The sequence below is a fragment of the Homalodisca vitripennis genome, chromosome 7 (genome assembly GCF_021130785.1).
Source record: "Homalodisca vitripennis isolate AUS2020 chromosome 7, UT_GWSS_2.1, whole genome shotgun sequence".
Lineage (NCBI taxonomy): Eukaryota > Metazoa > Arthropoda > Insecta > Hemiptera > Cicadellidae > Homalodisca > Homalodisca vitripennis.
The window spans coordinates 25,790,111-25,809,736 of NC_060213.1; the positions used below are offsets into that span (position 1 = coordinate 25,790,111).

At 36.5% G+C, this 19,626-nt stretch overlaps 1 protein-coding gene across 1 annotated transcript; it reads right to left on the reverse strand.

Moving 5' to 3' along the window:
* Nucleotides 1-585: 585 nt before the first annotated feature.
* LOC124365720 lies at nucleotides 586-16,138 on the reverse strand. Its single transcript, XM_046821670.1, has 2 exons — nucleotides 15,968-16,138; nucleotides 586-2,287 (listed from the first exon to the last, which is right to left on the reverse strand). Exons 1-2 carry the CDS (start codon nucleotides 15,970-15,972, stop codon nucleotides 1,234-1,236), a joined length of 1,059 nt encoding a protein of 352 aa, XP_046677626.1. The 5' UTR covers nucleotides 15,973-16,138; the 3' UTR covers nucleotides 586-1,233.
* Nucleotides 16,139-19,626: the final 3,488 nt, after the last annotated feature.

Below are 19,626 nucleotides of genomic sequence, written 5' to 3' on the forward strand. Positions count from 1 at the left end.
TTTAAAAACTATAAGTGTAATATATGTTTACAAAGAACAGCTGATTAAAAATTTGAAAAAGACGTTAACATATGTTTGCTGCAATGCATTTCTTATGGGTATTTCTGTAACCAGTGGGGCGGAATCCTGAATCGGGAAAGGGATGGGCATAGCTTATAAACCTTCTCCGTGGAAAAATACATTATACGTACAAATTTTCATCATGATCGGTCCAATAGTTCACGATTCCATAAAGGACAAACATACAAACATTCATTTTTATATATATAGATATATATATATATATATATATATATATATATATATATATATATATATATATATAGATATATACATTTAAATATTTACTGAGGAAGAGTTCACTATAAATGATAAATGCAGCAAGGCAGATTCAATGATTTCTCCAAAGTTATTTGTGTTCCCTACTTATTTACTTTGTGCTTACCTTAGCTTCCCGTTCACAGCATTATGGCGATGTGGCATCCTGTTACTGCAGTTGTCACATCACATACAGCTTCCTTCCTTCCACGACATCATAGTGCAATAGAAAATAGGTTTTTACGTTTAATAAATGAAATCGGTTAATACAGTCAAAAAAGATTTATTCAAACCTTAATGATACTTTTCCGACTTTTAGTATTACTAAACAGTTTGTAAATACGTACTTTGAACCTGTAAAACTGGCTTAGGTTTTCTACAAACTTTGAAATCACTACCAATTTAATTATTAACAAAATACAGAGATTCCATATGTTTTAAATCATGAATGAGGGTAGTATTTCACTACTTCATATCCCTCATAACTCGTCGTATAGACACTGTAGTAGAAATTAGAAAAGTTAAAATGTAAAACATCCTACCAAAACCCGACACTAATGCAAAACTTTCGTTTGATTTTAAGTTGAAATGGAATTTTTATCAAACAATGTAAATAAACAAAAATTACAACTTTTAATAATTATTAACAGATTTTTAATTAGTCAGTTACATAATTACTTTTAAAAATTGCAATTCGCAATTCTGCTTTGATGACATTAGCTTCCTACTTAGCAAATCAAGCTTATTTCTGGTGATATTGATGACAAATTTCATCACTCCTAAGAGGACATCGTTATTTATTTACAACTAAATCACACATGTATTGAAGTACAAAATAATAATAATATCTTAAAACTGACGCTATTCTTCAAAGAAGGATTGCAGGTGGGTTATTCAGAATCGATTCAAATACAACTATGTAACGAACTTTGATAGAGACACGGGGATGGTATCCGGTAGAAACCTGGTGGTGTTGGTGGGAAGTTCAGTGGAGTTGGGGGTAGAGGGGGAGTCAGTAGTGGGGATCTGGAGTTTGACAGGTTCCAGGGAAGAGTCGGGTCGGAAGTTCTGACTGGGAAAGTGGGAATGGTCGCGGTAGGGTGGCGTACGGACGTCATTATAATATCTGTTAGGGGTGTACTGTGGGGAAGGGAAGGGGTAGAGATCGTACCGGGTGGGGGATGGAAGGGAGGGGCGGCGGTTGTAAGAAGGGTTGTTGTAGCTATAAGGAGGTTCTACATCGATTATGGTGAACTTAGGGGTCGACGAGTACCCCGGGCGCCTCGAAGGGGTCACATCGATAATGTTCGACTGTACACGAGTCACTTCGTTCTCACTCGGGGACGGAAAGGAGTTAGAAGAGTACCCCATGGGGAAGGCTGAAGGGTAGGCTTGTCGTGGGGAATCGTAGTAGTCTCTGGTATTGTACCACTGCACTGGAGGCCTGACGATCTCCGGGAGATTCGCGTAGTAGATGATTCTCCTTTGGCTCTTCCTGTAGTCTCTGTCGTAGAACCTCTCGTTCCTGTCGGCAGGGGGGTAGACACGCACACGCACGATGGGGGGAGGGGGGAGACGGTCGGACTTATTGGTCACGAACTGGTGCTGCCGAGGTTTCCTCCAGGACTGCACAGTCTCCCTCTTCGCCCGAGGGGAATCTGTCCTCCAAGGCCTTTCCGAAACATCCCTCTTGGTCTTCTTTCCCTTCCTGGGCAACACTCTGATGGCAGAGCTCACTACCTGGATCTTGTCCAGGCTGCCGTCTGACCCCAGCTGGACATCGTTGACGGGTATTTCCATGAATGGCTGGCCTAAAGGAAAACTGCTGCTGAAGTCTACGCTGCGCCCACTCCAGAAGTCCTGCTCCGCTCTCCTCGGCCTAGAGTGGGTCGGAGGCGCCGGGTGGAGGAGGACATTCTGTCCCAGGCAGAAGCTCGTCCAGGCCGTCAATAACACCAATAGAGAAGCCCTGTTGGACAATTAAAGTTATTTAGTATCATAAACAAAAAGTTTTGGGAACAACATCAATATCAACAAACTTTTACTTCATCTACTCAATTTGAAATACTGTGGAGCACTTATTTGATCACAAGTGGTGAAGTGGGATATGATTTGCGAGGTTAAATGTGTCTGTCAGAATTACTAAGAGCATCTTTGTCACCAACACTCATCAATTATAAACTGTGCTGTCTAAATTTGTTTCCTTTTAAATTTCGTAAACTTAATTTATATATTAATACAGCGATAAACCACAAATACTACATAATTGTCCAGAATATAGACAGAAAACGTGAAAATTATATAGGTCAACGTAAGTAATCAAGAAATACTATATATTGTTAGTCAGTAAGGGATGATGTCAAGCGGCCGATATTTCAGGCGGCCGACCTTTCAAGCGGCCGAAACTTTTCTTGCCTAACAAACACTGCTGAGCAAGTGATGGGGAGGTTTGGTCACCAAAGAGATCTGTAATGGCTTTAGTAGGTAAGTAATTGCCCTGCCGTAAATAAGTTCGCGTTTTGTGCAATCAGTAAAGCATCCGTCGCTTCCTCATTTTCCAAATAGTTTTACACTAATAAAAAAATAATATTCATAAGGTGTACTTACACCACAAATACTCGTTTAATTAAAACGTAATGCAGCCGTAGATTCCAAGCCACAAGGGCACACTTCTTTGATAATTTTAAGTTTTCTCTAAAACCCACATAAAGTTTCTTAATTAAATTGCTATTGAATAGAAACTCCTGCGCTTGAATATATACCTGTATATGTTCAACATTTGTATATGCTATAAGGAACAAACTATGGGTAACTAATAAATAGAGTAAATCAGCTTCTGTTTCGAATTATATGGAGGGATAATTAAAGTATAGTAGACGAAAATTATGATTACCGTGTCTCTTACGTATTCATAATTAATAGGCCTAACATGACGTAATTAGTTCTTAAAACAATTATTTTGGAAGAAAGTTCGTTGACTTGTATTTTTGTTACTTTAATCAATGAATGGAATGAGGGGTGTTCGTATAATAGTGACGGCCCGGCTGCTCTGTCTGCCGTGCCGTGACGAGCCACTTGCTACACACAAGGTCGCCCTCTCCCATCTACCGCAGGATGCATTGACCTCTGCGGCGGTGCCGGGCGTCTGGCGAACACAAGGGAATTTATGCATTTCTACCGCCGCATTGTTGCCACACCTGCATGTTGGATAGACTGGTGTTGGAAACATGGAAATACAACTCGGGATAGTCTCTTGTCTTGGTTGTGGGGAAAGCATTTAATTTTCACTATCAAATTTGTATAAATCTGTCAATAAATAGCACATAAAGTTTGGAACGAGTTTGCTACAAGACACTCTTAATTGGAAATAGAATTATTTCGTGGAAAAGATAATCGAGGCCTTATACCAAGCTGAGAATTTCATTCATTCTTATTATTACTACATTGCTGTTCAAATTGTACTGACTTGGGGGAGAAATAAGTACGGTGCGGCATAAAATGTTTATTATGCTCTTCCTACTCCCAGCTTTTTTCGGGAGGAAATGCTTTACGCACCATAGGGGCTGTATGAAATCTGCAAGCTCCCCGTGTGTGGGACTCCCTAGTTATTTGTTGTGTTTGTTTCTATAATTGTCTACCTAGGGTTACCCACTAAACCCTCCTGCATTTCTCTCTACTGGAGCTGGTATCACCAAAGGCATTGCTTCAGTCCAGTAGGGTCATTATTCTTCTTCTGGCTTGTCAATCCTCTTCATGTCTGGCTAAGCTAGCTCCAGCCTTCTATCTTCTTTCTTCCTTCTGAGAATCTCCCTCACCATCTCTTTCAATGCCTCCCAATAACCTGAGCCCTCGAGCATTTTGTTCATCATGTTGTCCAACGTGACATCACCAAGTTCCTACTCCCAACTTATCGGCGAACATTTCAGTTACACTAGTTCTACCAGGCTTGCCTCTTCAAGGGATCTAAACACTAAAATGGAGTTAAGACTGAATAGCTCTCTTTATCCAACCTGACAATTATGATGTTGCTCTTCTCTTCACTAGTTCACCACATTTTACCATGAAGTGAAATGGTATTTCCTGTCTCGGCATAATTTTCAATTCCATTCTCTCAGGAACGAAGCTATCATAAATCTCCATAGAGCTGGAGGTAGCATTGCTCTGTAAAGAATCAGTCAAAATTGTACTTTGTTCCTTTCGAGTCAGATTAGGTTCTGAGCTCACCTCCAGCCAAAATTCCCAAGTACCCTAGGAGCTCATTGTCTTGTCTCAGCTCACAGTTACTTTTACAGTGGTTATAATCCCAAATAAATTTCATATTTGTTTATTTCTGCAAACAAAACTTAGCAATCAGAATACAGCTTATTACAGAATACATTTTGATATTTTGACCATAGTACGAAATATTTTGTTTTAATAAATATCAACAGAATCCATGCCTCGATATATGAGTACTTACACTATTATGCATACGCTTCCTTCGTTTACACAGCCATATAGTCTAGGTCTTTAAAATTACCGACGAACCATAAGCGATAACAAAGCACTCACTATCTATGGGTGCAAATCTATAATACATCTAGGAATTGAATAACCTCGACAATCCCTCGGTATTACGGGTACTCAGTTGATTTCGCCGGGAGACTACAACGACCGGGTTTACAGAAGCTTTCACTCTGAAAGTAAATTGCGTGCATAGAGAGGCATCTCTTGTTGCGTTTTTGTCAGTTGTCAGTACCTCTTGAGCACAAGATAAGTTTGACTCTCAGCATCATACTAGAATGTAATTGCGACCACTCTCAGCATCATACAGAATGTAACTGCGGCCACTCTCAGCATCATACCAGAATGTAACTGCGGCCACTCTCGGAACTGTTCAACTCTGACTAGGAACGCAACTACGGAAGTTTCCCAACACCTTATCGCCGCCCGATCACTTCTCGGAACGAAAAGAATTTTATCTCTCCAGTAAACAGGGACGTGTTTCCAAACACGTTTAGGACAGTAAAAACTATGTAATATCCTACCTTGCGCTTGGGGCCACACAGCTGTTCGAGATCACAAAACCTTGGAACATTAAGCTCTTATGGATCAAATTAGCGCATGCAACCGATTTGAATTTAGCATTACATTAGGTTTTCTAAATTATGCAAGGGCCTACTGTAGATAATTCTGGGACCGATCATTCCTATTTCCCTGTATTGATATTATAAACTGTCTAAGAGAACAATTAAATTAAACCGTAACACTAGTAAAAGCTATATTTGAATGAATATTGGAATGTATTCCATAATATAATGCAAAAAATATACATATTTCGGATTTCCCTAAGACGTACTGTGCCAGAAAAAATTCAAATGTTTTGTTGACAAAACAAACCGACGCTTGAGGTGAATCAAAATTTCAAATCTTTCCGCGTTTTATTTCTCTACAATATTCATTCTCCTTCAACAGGATGAACAATCCGGTTTGTTCCAGTTACGTTTTTATCTTGAAGTGCAACCAGAAATTTTCTGATTTCTTTTTTGGTCAATGGCAGTAAAAACCCTTACAAAAAATAAGGCAGTCACGGGACTAACGGACTTAAGTGACAACTATACTTCTTATAACGGGCTGTAAATGTATATCTTGAGAAGTACCTTTTCTAAATATCTCATTTTACGTTATCTAGCCAATCATTTTTGCCTTGCTTGAGTAATGCCAACATTTTTCAGACGATCTGATCCTTTATTGTCTCTTTATCTTTGCGAACGTTGTCTTGAAAGTTTTTTTGAACGTAATTTAGCCAATTATTATTTTTTCCGTTGCTTGCTTCACTTTATCAGTCATATCTTCATTTACATTTACACTTAATTCTGTATTCTGCCTTTTGTAAACTACAAATTCTGCTTCACTATTTTCAGAGCTTTCGTCGCTACTTTTTTTATTTGGTATGTGAATGAATCGGAATAATTATCTTAGTTTTCCTCCATTACAATTATTAGCTAAAAAGGAAATACACAAATGTTCATTACCTGTGAATCCTAATAATATATACGCTCCATCCCAGCTGATTACAGACACCTTTCTCATTGCCTGGCTGTTGACTGCTGGTAGTTTCAGTAAAACATGCTTTAAATGGCATGTTTGTTCAGATCAAATGTTTATATAAGGGTTTTTTTACGTTTCGGTAAAGCTGTCACTATACTTTGAAAACACGTGAGAAACATAAACATGCGTGACGTTCCGTGACGCGAAACGGAAGTTTTCCCCCGTGCAAAACATACGCCCATACTACTCAAAAGAAGTAGTCACTTTAGACTCTGTAATATTGATTAGACTATCCATCATCATTCATTCTTTGCATTCATCCTTCGTCCACAATTAACTTACAAAGTCTTACTTGGGTATTTCGGCGTGTCGAGTGCCGACGTTGGTACCGTAATTTTGACATCTGGTTCGTGAGTAATGAGTTCACCAGGTCTAGGCCCCAGGGAAGCTAAGGTCCACGAGCATGTAGAACGAACGACAGACATGTAGCCTTCACCAATTAACGCCAAGAAAACACGGACACCTCGGCCGAGGCTAAGGCTAAACGGCAGGGATGGTTATCTCTCGTCTTCCTTCCTCAGCCCAGAATGACGCAAGGATCTTGACCGGAAGAGAAGGTTCCCGCCAGGAAGTGGAGAAGTGAGAGGATGAAGCCGTGGGCTGTTGTATTGTAGACTTATGCAAATCTAATGGCTTCTGAGAAGAATGAATGGCACATCTTGAAATATTCACCCATTAGTGCGTAACATCTGATTAATCAGACGCGGGGTATTTTATTGATAGAACTGGTTATTTTAGTTTTTAAAATGTTAAGTTGGCATTCCTGGTACCCTGACAGTTCAATGAACTCAGTGACTACAAGATTAGCTTTTGTTGACATAACCTCAATTTCTCAGATTCATTATGTCGATACCTTTTTAGTTACAGCCACGCTTGAAAGGTAAGTTCTGTTTACAATTAAAACTTATAATGCATTTTTCATTATCAATATTTGTAGTATGTCTTGTAACAATACAACATATACATTTTATAACTTATCTCAGACTTAAATCAGACACTTGATTGGTTCTAATGATCTGTATAAGCATAGCGGCTGTGTACAGACGTATGGCATGATTGTATTCTTTATCTTTACATTTGATTTTAATTTTGACTGTGGAATGGGTTATTACACACTAGAATAATGATTATTATTTTGAACAATAGTAATTTAAAACATAACTAGAAGTTGATAATGTTGTCTTAGTCCAACCCTTATAGAAAGAGCCATTTCTCTGTACACATTCTGTTTCAGTGAGTTCTATTGACCTGGATAAAATATTTGTGTATATTATAACTAAATAAGTTACTATAGGGAGTAACTCACTGGTGGTGTAGTGTGGGGTGGTGGAGGGGTGGGGGGTAAGATCGAGCGAATTCCTTGTACTAGCCAATTTCAAAAATATGTCGTTATCGTATTTACTCTATTTACTACTGACACATTATCTTACTAAAGAAGTACGAACAGCCACCATATATAAGACCATTATCTAAACCATTACAACACACAATGCCACCAAAAAACGTGCAAATTGCCCAGGAAAAGCCACGTTCATATGTAGCCTACTAAACGTCATATACTTAACGTCATCCACAGTGATTTATGCAAACCTCAATCAATGAAACAGATTTTTAAGATTTGGTAACTTACCATTGTTGTATAGTTCCAGGACAACTATATAGGTTATGCTCAGTTAAAATTTATTTTAGTTGAATTTCGATGTCTGAGGCCATTTTTCAAAATTGTATCCCTTAATTTTAATTATAATAAAATATTGTTCAGAAAAAATACTCAGTTAATAACCCCTATACTTGATTATTATTATAGTGTATAATCAAGGTGCTACACAATCAGAAAATAAAATTCTCCGCATGCATTGCGTCTGAGTTATCGGACGCCCCCTAGTACGTAAGTTTTTAATTACAACACTATTAAAGTACAACTAATAGTAGTTATAATTTGACTATTTTCTCATGGGTTTTGTTTCTAATTCGCTATATTTAATCATAAAACAAATTAAATTTAAAAAAAATTATTGTACTAATGGGTTACTCCGAAATCCAATGCTTCTTGCATTGCCTTACGTAATACCTTACAAAGAAACCTTTAATATTAGAAATTCATTTTTTTCGAACAGTGGTGTTATTGATATATAATACTTGCCACAGAAATAACGTTTGGTTTTTTTAGAGGAATATAGAAAAGATCATATTTCTCAAAGTTAATAGTGATGTGTGTCCCAGAAGACCTGTGGTGAAGGTGCGTTCTTTAATTCCTCACGGTATACCAACCAAATGCTCGGATTGGCTGCAAAGCGTTGTTCCAAGTTCCAATATACTGTATTTTAAGGTTAGGCGTACATTCAGTACACGAGCTAATTTTTAGAGAGAGCAAACTGTTTTAATGGATACCATTAATAAAGTTCGGAGAAACAAATTTTAGCTTTCCAACAGAAGATCCTAAATTTTCCTAAATCTTCGAGAAAGACCAAAAAAGTTCAATGATGCTCCTAAGCGAGTGCCCGGTGTACGGTGAGGTTCTGCTAGCCGTGGGGACGTGCTGTTGGACCAGAAACAGCACTCCGGTAGTTCCCACCAGCAGCACCGATTATCCGGACCACCGGAGGCACTGATGTAACAGTTTAACCGGACTTGGTCCCACGGCCTAGCAGATCGCTAGTCGGGATGGCTGACACTCGATATATCTGTATTGAACACGCAGATATTGAACTGGAGAAATATAGGAGTTAAAGATTAAAGTTACCGATTAAAGATTAATCGATCCATAGAATAAAAAAAATTATTTATTTCCTAAAAATAAACACATACGAGTATAATGTGTACCAAGACAAAATCATATGAGTATTAAAAATCTATACTAACATAAAATAAAATTCTGTTACAAAACAAATATAATTTTAATAGGAAAATAGGGTCCCAAAGGCAAAGCCTGATTAGAGATTCCATAAGATAAGTTCATCATTTAGATAAATAGTTCATTTGCGGTTGCAGACACTATAAGTAGTATTTATAACTACTAATACCATGAATTCATTTATTGTTACACTCTTTATGGCGTACCTAATAGAATTAACGAAACTTAAACTCACCCTTCGTGAATTTAAAAATAAACGGAATACACTTCTTTAAAAGAAAATATATGTTTTAAACATAGCCACAGACCATCAAACCAAAGTGATAAATTCATAGGTTTTCTTTTATACACTGAAGCACGCTTATTTTAAAGAAACTCACGAATGAGTATTTTAAGAATGAGTCAAAGTTGAGGTACGGAATAATATTTTGGGGATTTTCTAATGTCATCAACTTTAATAGAGTATTCACTCTTCAAAAGAGAGCGTTGAGGGTCGTCTGTGGAATGAGACCAGATGAGAGCTGTAGAGAGCGTTTCCGATCCAGCGAGATCCTAACGTTGGTCTCTCTTCTCAATTTTTTATTCGACAATGTTTGTTTTTCAAAATAAAATCTTTTTCCACATTTAAATCATGATCATAACACAAAGCACAGAAATTACCTAATTTCAGACCGTTTCAGACGCAACCTTTTCAAAAACTCAATGTTTTATTTTGGTCCTAACTCTACAATTCACTTCAAAATGTAGTCAAAATTCAAACAAATGTAAACAATTTCAAAAACCATTTAAAGGCTTACTTGATCGGGAAGGCTTTCTCAAAATTCTCCACGAGGCTCTCGTGATACCCATGTCTTGATTAGACCGATTGTTTTTAGTAGGAATAATTTAAAAATTGTTACAAGACTTTATTGTGTTTTACCTTTAGATTGTATGCTCTATTGTAAACAGTTCTGTTCTGCTGCTTTTCTATAATTACTTTTGATACTGATGTTTTGACTTGAACAAAAAAACTTTGTGTTCTATTGAGTGAATAATTATTCTTATTCTTATAGAAACTTTGCAAGGTTGATGTTTTTGGAGCCAGTTTGGGAAACTTCTAGTTATTGGACAGTGTTTAAATATAGCTTTTAACGATGCTGCACATATTATGTATTACAATCTTGCAGCAATCTCGAGATAATTTTACCCTCCGCTGGCTCTTGTGTACAGTAAGTACTCCACATTTGCACGCGTGACTGTGGTTTTCCAGGTTAGGTTAATTACCGACCCATCTCTAACTTCCGGTTGTGATCGTCACTTTGTCGTTGCTACTTCAACCGATGACATCGTTTATTTATATATATATATATATATATATATATATATATATATATATATATATATATATATATATATAGTATTTCACTAATTGGAATAAAAACAACAGATAAAAAGCTTCTATATTTCTTGGGATTTTGTACATCTTCAGGAAGCATAAAATAAGAATACAAAAAAAAACACAACAAATAAGGAAATAAATACAAAATGTAAATACGCAACTGAAACATGCAAAGACCCAGCTGTTATTGGCACAGAAAGAAATTTTGAAAAGTTACAATTAATTATCTTAAATTTAGAATTAACTGATGGACTTCTTCGAAATTTTAAAGTTTAAACCTAATTCTTCAGAACAAGGGAAGACCTCATTAATTCCTCTTCTATTTTGTCCTTTTTGTGCTCAGCAGCATGTTTGGCCAATGGCTTCTCATTGTTTTTATAATAAATATCAAATCTGTGTCCAAAACATTGTTTTTTTTTTCAACAAAATTTACAATTAATTTCATAAATTACATTCTTAGACTCACAATTTACTTACATAATAATGGGATATATCAAACCAATAACGCTGTTTTTGAATTCCCTAGAGGTTTTCATAATTTTGCAAGAACCGCAACGTGGTTTGTAGCACGGTTCGCATCCATTAGTAAAGGGTTGTTGTGTTTTAGGTAATTTAGGTTGGAAAAGTTCGGTTTTCAAATTTTGAGTTTGTGAAAACTCTAGGTGCTTTAGCCATACAATTTTGGGTATCTGGAGAGGAAAGTAAGACATTATGGCCATTTTTCATAATACTGTTAATGTTATGTAGTCCAGAAAAATTGTATAGTAAACTTTGGTTGTGTTTTATAATTGAAGCCACTTGTTAAATGTAAACGAAGTTCCACACAAGCGATTGTGCACGAAGAAAATGTGTAATGACCGACAGTACCATACTTTCAGAACAGTTGACTGATTATCCAACCTGATTTTACCAACCTTTTGGTGTGCAAACTACTCAATGTGAGAACACCATCCACTTGTGTGGCCGTCGTCTCTTATTCAGACCAGGCATCATCGGTCATTAATGCAGGACGTGCTTTTGTGCCATCCAAGCAACAACGTATAAAGCCACCGCAACCGTTTTGTATTCTGGCAGCGCCATGAGATGTTCAACGCGATCTTCAAGGTTCTGTGCAAGCTTTGTCGTGCACCGTGCACCGGTCTCGGATACAGGACAATTGACACTTCACTAGAAATTTACTTAGAACACAGTGGAAGTAATTATTAGAACGTTTAAGTTTGAGCATTCTGATCTGGAGTTGCGTTCTATAGCATGAATGGCCAGCTTCAATGTGACGCACTCTGGGGATATATAAGGTTTAGGGGCTCCATCTAACGATCTAAAATAACCTTTCAAATATTCCGATCGATGTAAGCATTAAATAACATTACGAATTTCAGCGCCAGAAGAAAATAAAAATACCAGGGTACCTCTGGGTCATGATCTGACCCTTGGAATTTTTATATGTCAATATACAAATTTCAGAGGATCTGATCACGAATTCTTCCGGCTATCAGTTCGTTTGCCTTTGTTTGAAGGTTATTTTTGACGATGGAAGGATTGTGAGGGAAACAGGATTTTTTCCGGACACATGCCATCGTAAATTTACCTGAAGAAGAGATCAGATTGCAGATTTCGAAACGTAGTATCAGTTCGTGCTACGGCAACACCTTCGGTGCTACACCACATTGCTGATGATCGGCAAAAACATCCCTCCAGATATATACAATTCTTAAAATTCCAGAGGACCTGATCACATGTGATTCAGGCAGTACGGACAGTGATTCCAAAGAAAACAATAATAAAAGGGTCATTCTTTCCATATTTGGACGACATACTGGCACCAACCCGTCAGACATGCTGAAAGGAAGACAAGGCCCCTTGAGCCCAAACGGTAAAAGACAGAAGGACCGTGTAGACAGGACATTGCACTTGCCACTTTGGTTATGAGTGTTGGGCAATATTATGGTTCCGTGGCCATATTTACATACCGGCCCAGCTGCCACAATGCGGCTCTACAGCCGACTGGACTCCTGCAGTCACGTGACTTGGAGTGTCGATAACAAAGAGTTATTGTTTGGAAACTGGCAACAGCAGATTTCAGATACTGCATGTTCTACAGAGAAACGTAATTAACTCTTTAGGAATAAGCGGTATCTTTTCACGTTTATTTTCGTTTCTTCCCGAACCTGAAAGGATTAATTCTGTTCAACTAAATTTTGTTTTGGCGCGAAGGATATGACGTAGAGTGACATTGGGAAAGTTGGCATTGCGAGATTACTGCATTCCTTCTTCTGAGGTTATCCAAGAATTAGTCTCCATGTCTTTCCCCAACTTATTATTAAAGTTTACGTCCTTATTAGTAGTGTAAATGTGGTTTTATATCGTTAACGATGGTGGAACTCCTACCAACTAAATATTGATTATTGATCTTTATAACAATGAAAAGGTTGACAGGATCTGTTTCTTCAGTTCGGCGTCGGCTGATCTTATCCAAGAATTAGTCTCCATGTTTTTTCCTACTTGTTATTAAAGTTTACGTCCTTATTAGTAGTGTAAATGTGGTTTTATATCGTTAACGGTGGACCTCCTACCAACTAAATATTGATTATGATCTTTATACCAATGAACGGTTGAGAGCAACCGTTCTTCAGTTCGGCGTTGGCTGATCTTATCCAAGAGTTAGTCTCCATGTTTTCCCTACTTATTATTCAAGATTGCATCCTTAGGTAGTAGTGTAAATGTGGTTTTATATCGTTAACGGTGGACCTCGTACCAACTAAATATTGATTATGATCTTTATACCAATGAATAGTTCGGCGGTGGGTGAACTTATCCAAGAATTAGTCTCCATGTTTTCCCTCACGTTCTTGATGATGATCGAAAAACTCCTTCTCGGTCGTTCACCATCCCTGGGTTTGATACTTCGCAAGTTATAAAGTTATAAAGTTTATATAAATCGCCATTCTCAGCGAATGTTTCCTGTACAACTTCTGTGCCGAGTTGAGAGCAAATTGCTTGGGCTCCGAAACCTTTAATGGTGACGATCAACTACGAAACCCACGAGAGGAGTTCGAACAGAGGTTTCCATAAATCTCTGGACGGTTTGAAACTAAGATGGAATACAGACGTAAATGTCTCAACGGTAGGGGTGAACTTTGTGTTCCATTAGAATTTCAGGTCGGCATTATGCGGCAGGTTCGTCCATGTTCGTCTCGAACTTTTCGAATGGTGTTGCATAATTTGTGGGCGTATATGATTACTTGTTTAAAGTTATTTGAAAGAACGCAGGGGTCCGTTTATGAGACGGAGGCATTGCAACGCTCTTGGCAATGGGAACACAAAATCTGCAAGAGTGTGAAATGTGATTAGAACTAGAATTTTAAAATCTTAAAACCGTCTTAAATTTGTATTAATTCTGATAATTTTCCCATTACTCTTCCAGTCTCTATTCCCTGCTCTTGGAATAAAAGACTTTGCCAACTAATCATTTAATTAACAACAACATGATAATTAGGCAATAGTTAACAATAAAACGTGTGTAGGCCTAAATTAAACACTAATCTACATTAACAGCAACATGTCATAAACGTTTGCAATAATAACATGGGAGAATTAATTAATGTTAATTAATTGTTACGGACTAATTAACTTCCAAAATCACCAATTAATTGATCAAACGCGCACTGCACATTTTGTTATGTACAGAAATATAAATCGTTGTACATAGAACATTTCAAATTATATTTTGGCATCGAGGATTGCTACCTGGAATAGTTCCGTTTTATTATCTTGCGGAAAGAAGCAGAATTTCCTATGTATATAATCCATGTACGGTATGTTTAGATCCAATTCCTTTGTCGTACGCCTCGTTAGGTCGACTTGATCAATAACACAGGTTCTTGAACAATATCACTTGGTTTATTATTAATCTATAAGGATGACGGCAAAAACCAACTTTATCAGGTTAGTAACACAACGTGAAACAAACATTGGCATAAGTAGTATAGAAGAGTCCAACAATTTTGTTTGATATATGTATGACCATCTCTTATTATTTGATATATAGACAATGGTATATAAATCTAACGATATCTGTGTATGTGTGTGTGTGTTTTTTTTATTTAATCACGTACTAACTGCTGGACCGATTGTATTGAAATTTGACATGGATAGTCTTAAGGTCTCTGGTCAACATATAGGCCTATTCCTATTTCGAAAATTCCTTCAGGCTACGCCCCACTAGTCTCTAAATTTGATTTTTGAGTTTAGCTCCAGTTCACCATCCTCTTATTGCAGCGTCTGGTATCTGACGCTGTCTCAGACTCGACTCTTGGATTCCAGTGTCTCTGATGTCAAAACAACGTAAAGGTTCATTCTGAGCTTCTTCGAAGCCGACCTTTTCAGGATCTCTTCTGACGAAAATGACTCCAGATTCCAAGAGTCAAGTCTGAGACAGCGTCAGATACCAGATGCTGCAATAAGAGGAAGGTGAACTGGAGCTAAACCCAACATTCGAATTAAGTCAAACCGTTCTCTACCATAGCTACGTTATGTGTGGTCTCCAAAGTTGTGAAAATCCCATCTTGGTCACTTAAGTTACATTACATTAAACAAACGTTATTAGTTGAGAGAGCCTGTAAGATGTAATCAACTGTGCTGTGTAAACATTGTTTCAAGACAGCAAAGCTGTACGCTTCTCAGACCTGTGTATGTGTATGTGTGTGTGTGTTTTATTCTTTTTGTTTAATTGAGGATACAAGGCTAACATCATTGGTGTCGGGAATATAGCTGACTCAAACCACAAGTGCTCACACGTGCTGAGCCTATGAGTTGTTATCAAATCCTACTTTATCAAACGTTATCCACGAAATACGGCGTTTTTGTTAAAACACACAATCAAAATATTCCAAACTGAATTTAATTTATTACTTTTTAAGATATTTTTTTTGTAGTAATCAACACATACAGACAGACAGATGGGAAACTAAACATTGGATACCGATGTTCATATGGTGAAATATGTTTGTCTTGACATGAGCAATAAAGTGGTATAGGCCTACCTTTGTCCAGAGAGTTACGGGACACCCTGTATAATATATAAATTTAAATGGACTAAAAAAATGCTTCTTAAAAAATAGTTTATGGACTAAAAATTCAGTGAAAAATTTTTAGCAACTAGCTAAACTTAATAATTTAATTTTTTAAATAACAGTTGGCTTCATGGTATTAATACAAATCTCAAAAAAGGTTTATTGTAAGTACTTCTAGTTTTCTAGTTGTAAAGTACACGCTGGGTTGTTACTCAGCATTTTGACAGTAACGAATGTACAACAAATTGCGCTTACCTCATGGCTGGAGCAGGTGACGCGGCTGGTTGCTGACGGCGAATGTGGGGGTGCCGCGGCCGATGGACGGTGTGCCCCCCCCCCCCCACAGCAGCCTCACCTCCGAAGACACGGTTCAAACGCCGGGCCCGAGAAGAGCAGTTGAACTGTCAGGTAATTGTTGCTGGACGCTCCGCTCTCAAGGTCTCCTGCCTTTCAGTCGCGCTTCACTTGTCTGCTAGAGCGCGCCACGCCCGTCCTAGAGCGCTTCAATTCTTGGGATTCGCCTTGGAGACGTTACAAAATTATAGATGGGTCAAGCAATCTGCGCGCGCGGGCGCCTTTGCGCCCGCCTGATTGGCGGGCGGGGAAAATTGACATATTTTCCAAAAACATTTCTTTATTTCACTTCCAACGGTAAACCCATTGTACAATAGTAGTAAAACATATCTATTAATATAAACATAATAATTTTGTGATCAATTAGAATAGTAAACAGGTGATTTATGTTTACTACTTAAACAGTAAAAAAAAGCATAAATATGGTAATAAATTAATAAATATGTGACGATTAATAATAACACAGTAATAAGTTATATAGGTAAAATATTTGTATAAGTGTGAAATTACAGTGTAATTCCTTATGTAATAAATACTTTAAATCAACAAAAATAATAGTAAATAAATACAAAAATATATGCATACATATAAAATAGGTTTAACAAGTTCACTTCCAACGGCAAACACAATGTACAATAATAGTAAAAAAGATCTGTTAATATAAACATAATCGTATTGTGTAAAATTGGAATAGTAAACAGGTGGTTTATTGTTACTACTTAAACAGTACAAAAAACTTAAAACTTAGCGAAAAAGCATAAATATAGTAATAAATAATTAATAAATATGTGAGAATTAATAAAAACGCAGTAATAACTTATAATAACAAGTTAGTGATAACGTAACATGTAGGTATAGAGTGGGAAATTAAATTGTAATTCTTTATATACTAATAAATACTTTAGATCAATAACAACAATAATAAATACAAAAATATATGTATACATATAAAATAGGTTTAACAAGAAAACAGTAAGTTATTCAAGAAGGCCAGATAACAAACAATGAAACAAGATTAAAAATACTACAGGTTTGTATGAGATATTGTGTGTGTGTGTTTGTGTACATATGTAACACATGCCACCACTTAACAAGGCAGATCCTCATCACACAGGCAACTTATGAGATTTCCCTTAAATACGTTAAGATTTGCTGCAAAAAGTCTAAATCTTACAGCTAAATTTCCAAGGCTTTGGATTCTATTCAGAGCACTGTAAAATTCATAGTTCCTGCTAGTAGTAGATCTCCTAACAAAAAGTTCCCTTGATCTTGTTACAGAAGAGCAGCGGAAATCAATACGGCTGAGAATGGAAAACTTAGGGTTTTCCTTTAAGTCCATCCTTTGGAATTTCTTGTAACCCAAGAGGCAAGAACTGGGATATTTACTGATTTATTCAGTTGTCTTGTCGTTATATTCATATAACAGGTGTTCCGACAGTTCAGTTCTTTTAAATCAATCACAGAATGACAGCGCGTAGATAAGGTCAATGTTTCATGGATGGCTAGTACAGCCTCGCGTAGATAAGGTCAATGTTTCATGGATGGCTAGTACAGCCTCGCGTAGATAAGGTCAATGTTTCATGGATGGCTAGTACAGCCTCGCGTAGATAAGGTCAATGTTTCCTGGATGGCTAGTACAGCCTCGCCACGCGCTCAGATCCCTGACCTAACAGTACTCCACCATCCAAATAATTTGGTCGAAATATAAGAGTAAACTGTTATTGAAATTCTTTGGTTGTCAACGAAGTTTTATTTTGTGAGCACTAATTCTCATTTATGCTTCCCAAATAAACAAAGTGTTCAGTACAAGTGTTCCAATACTTTGGGATTTTGTTCTACACATAAAAATGAGCAAAAAGTTCATACGAAAGTATATCCTAAAACCTTTAGTTTTCCGTCTACATGTGTTTTTCTTTAACAAATATTTCTTTTGAACCAGTAAAGATGAAGTTATGAAACTTGAGAATCGTATTAAGCTTTGGATGACCTTATTGAAAATAAAATATTAACAAAATGCTTATACTCGTTTCAAAATGGCAAAAAAAAAACAACAAAAAAAAACGGTAGGCCCTATATAGTTATAAAAAAATGCATAGAATGCCAACAATTTAGTCATTTTTATACCAATTCCAACGATACATTTTTCAAAGAAATCCGTCAACGCAAAAGCGAGCACAACCACAAAGATACGCTTGCACAAGCCAGGAGCAACAAACAACTGATACTTCAAGCGTATCTTTAAAGTGGCCGTGCTCGCTTATGCGTTGACGGATTTCCTTGGAAAAAGTACCGTTGGAATTGTCATATAAAATTTTCTAAATAGTCGGTATCTTGTAAAATTTGTATAACCTATTTAAAACAGCTGATGCCTGTCATAAGATAAAATCTTAGTTGCTCCCGGCTATGGTGGCCAGACGTCCAGTTTTAGGAGGACATGTCCTTCTTTTTAATGATTGCCCTCCTGTCCTTCCGGCTTTGAAAATTACACAAAATGGCTTTAGGACATACCTTCATGTGAACTTTTTTGCTTGTTTTTATGTGTAGACAAAAATCCCAAAGTATTGGAACACTTTTAATGAACAACCTGTTTAAGATAAAAACGAAAATGTTTTATTTCCTAACAAATTTAGACCTAAGGCTCGTCCTTACCCTTAACCTGTGTAAATAAGAATATAAAATTACATAAGAACTAAGTACAAAAACGAAATAAGTATTTAGATTAAGGGATTAAGTTATGTCTATGTTTTCTGTTAGATTTGCAGTGTGTATGTACTCAGGTTCTATTTGAGGCATGAACATGTGAATGTTTTATCTAAGTTTCTTAGCCTATAACCCAGAAATGTATAACTTTGGATAGTAAAATCGTACTTATAGTCCTATAAATTTCTAAATAATTCACAGAGAAACTCGAAAAGAAAATTAGTTTCATTCTATAACCAAACATTTTTACATCAAATGCCTGTTTCTTGTAAGCCTATAGATTTTAGAACCAATTATGTTGCAAAATTGCCTTTGTCTCTAATTTTAGTGTCTCTAAAAGAAGCAAAGGCGTTTTTAAAAAGGAACGCAAGAATATAATAACATTGTTAAAACTGTGGTATATCTTTGTATGTACGAGTATGATTATAAATACTGTATGACTTTATACTCAGGGCCGTACTCAGCTTTGGCGAGCCCCGGAAAGAAATATTCGGCCGATCCCCCCCTCCTACATTATCCTATTGACAACATTTTATTATTTTGTTAATCACAGTAAGATTCAATATATATATATATATATATATATATATATATATATATATATATATATATATATAAATATATATATATATATATATATTTATATTGGTATATTGTTAAAAGTAAGTACGAAAAAATCTTACTATCGGACCATTTTAAATATGGTTTTTAATTCATTTAGTGAACTCTAAACATGTATAATAACGTATCTATTAGTTGTCCGAATCAAATTATTTTTATACATTAATGTTAGTGACAAATCTTTAAAAGATGTGTGTTTTTAATTTTATTTTTATTCACAGTTTAAGATAATTCATTTG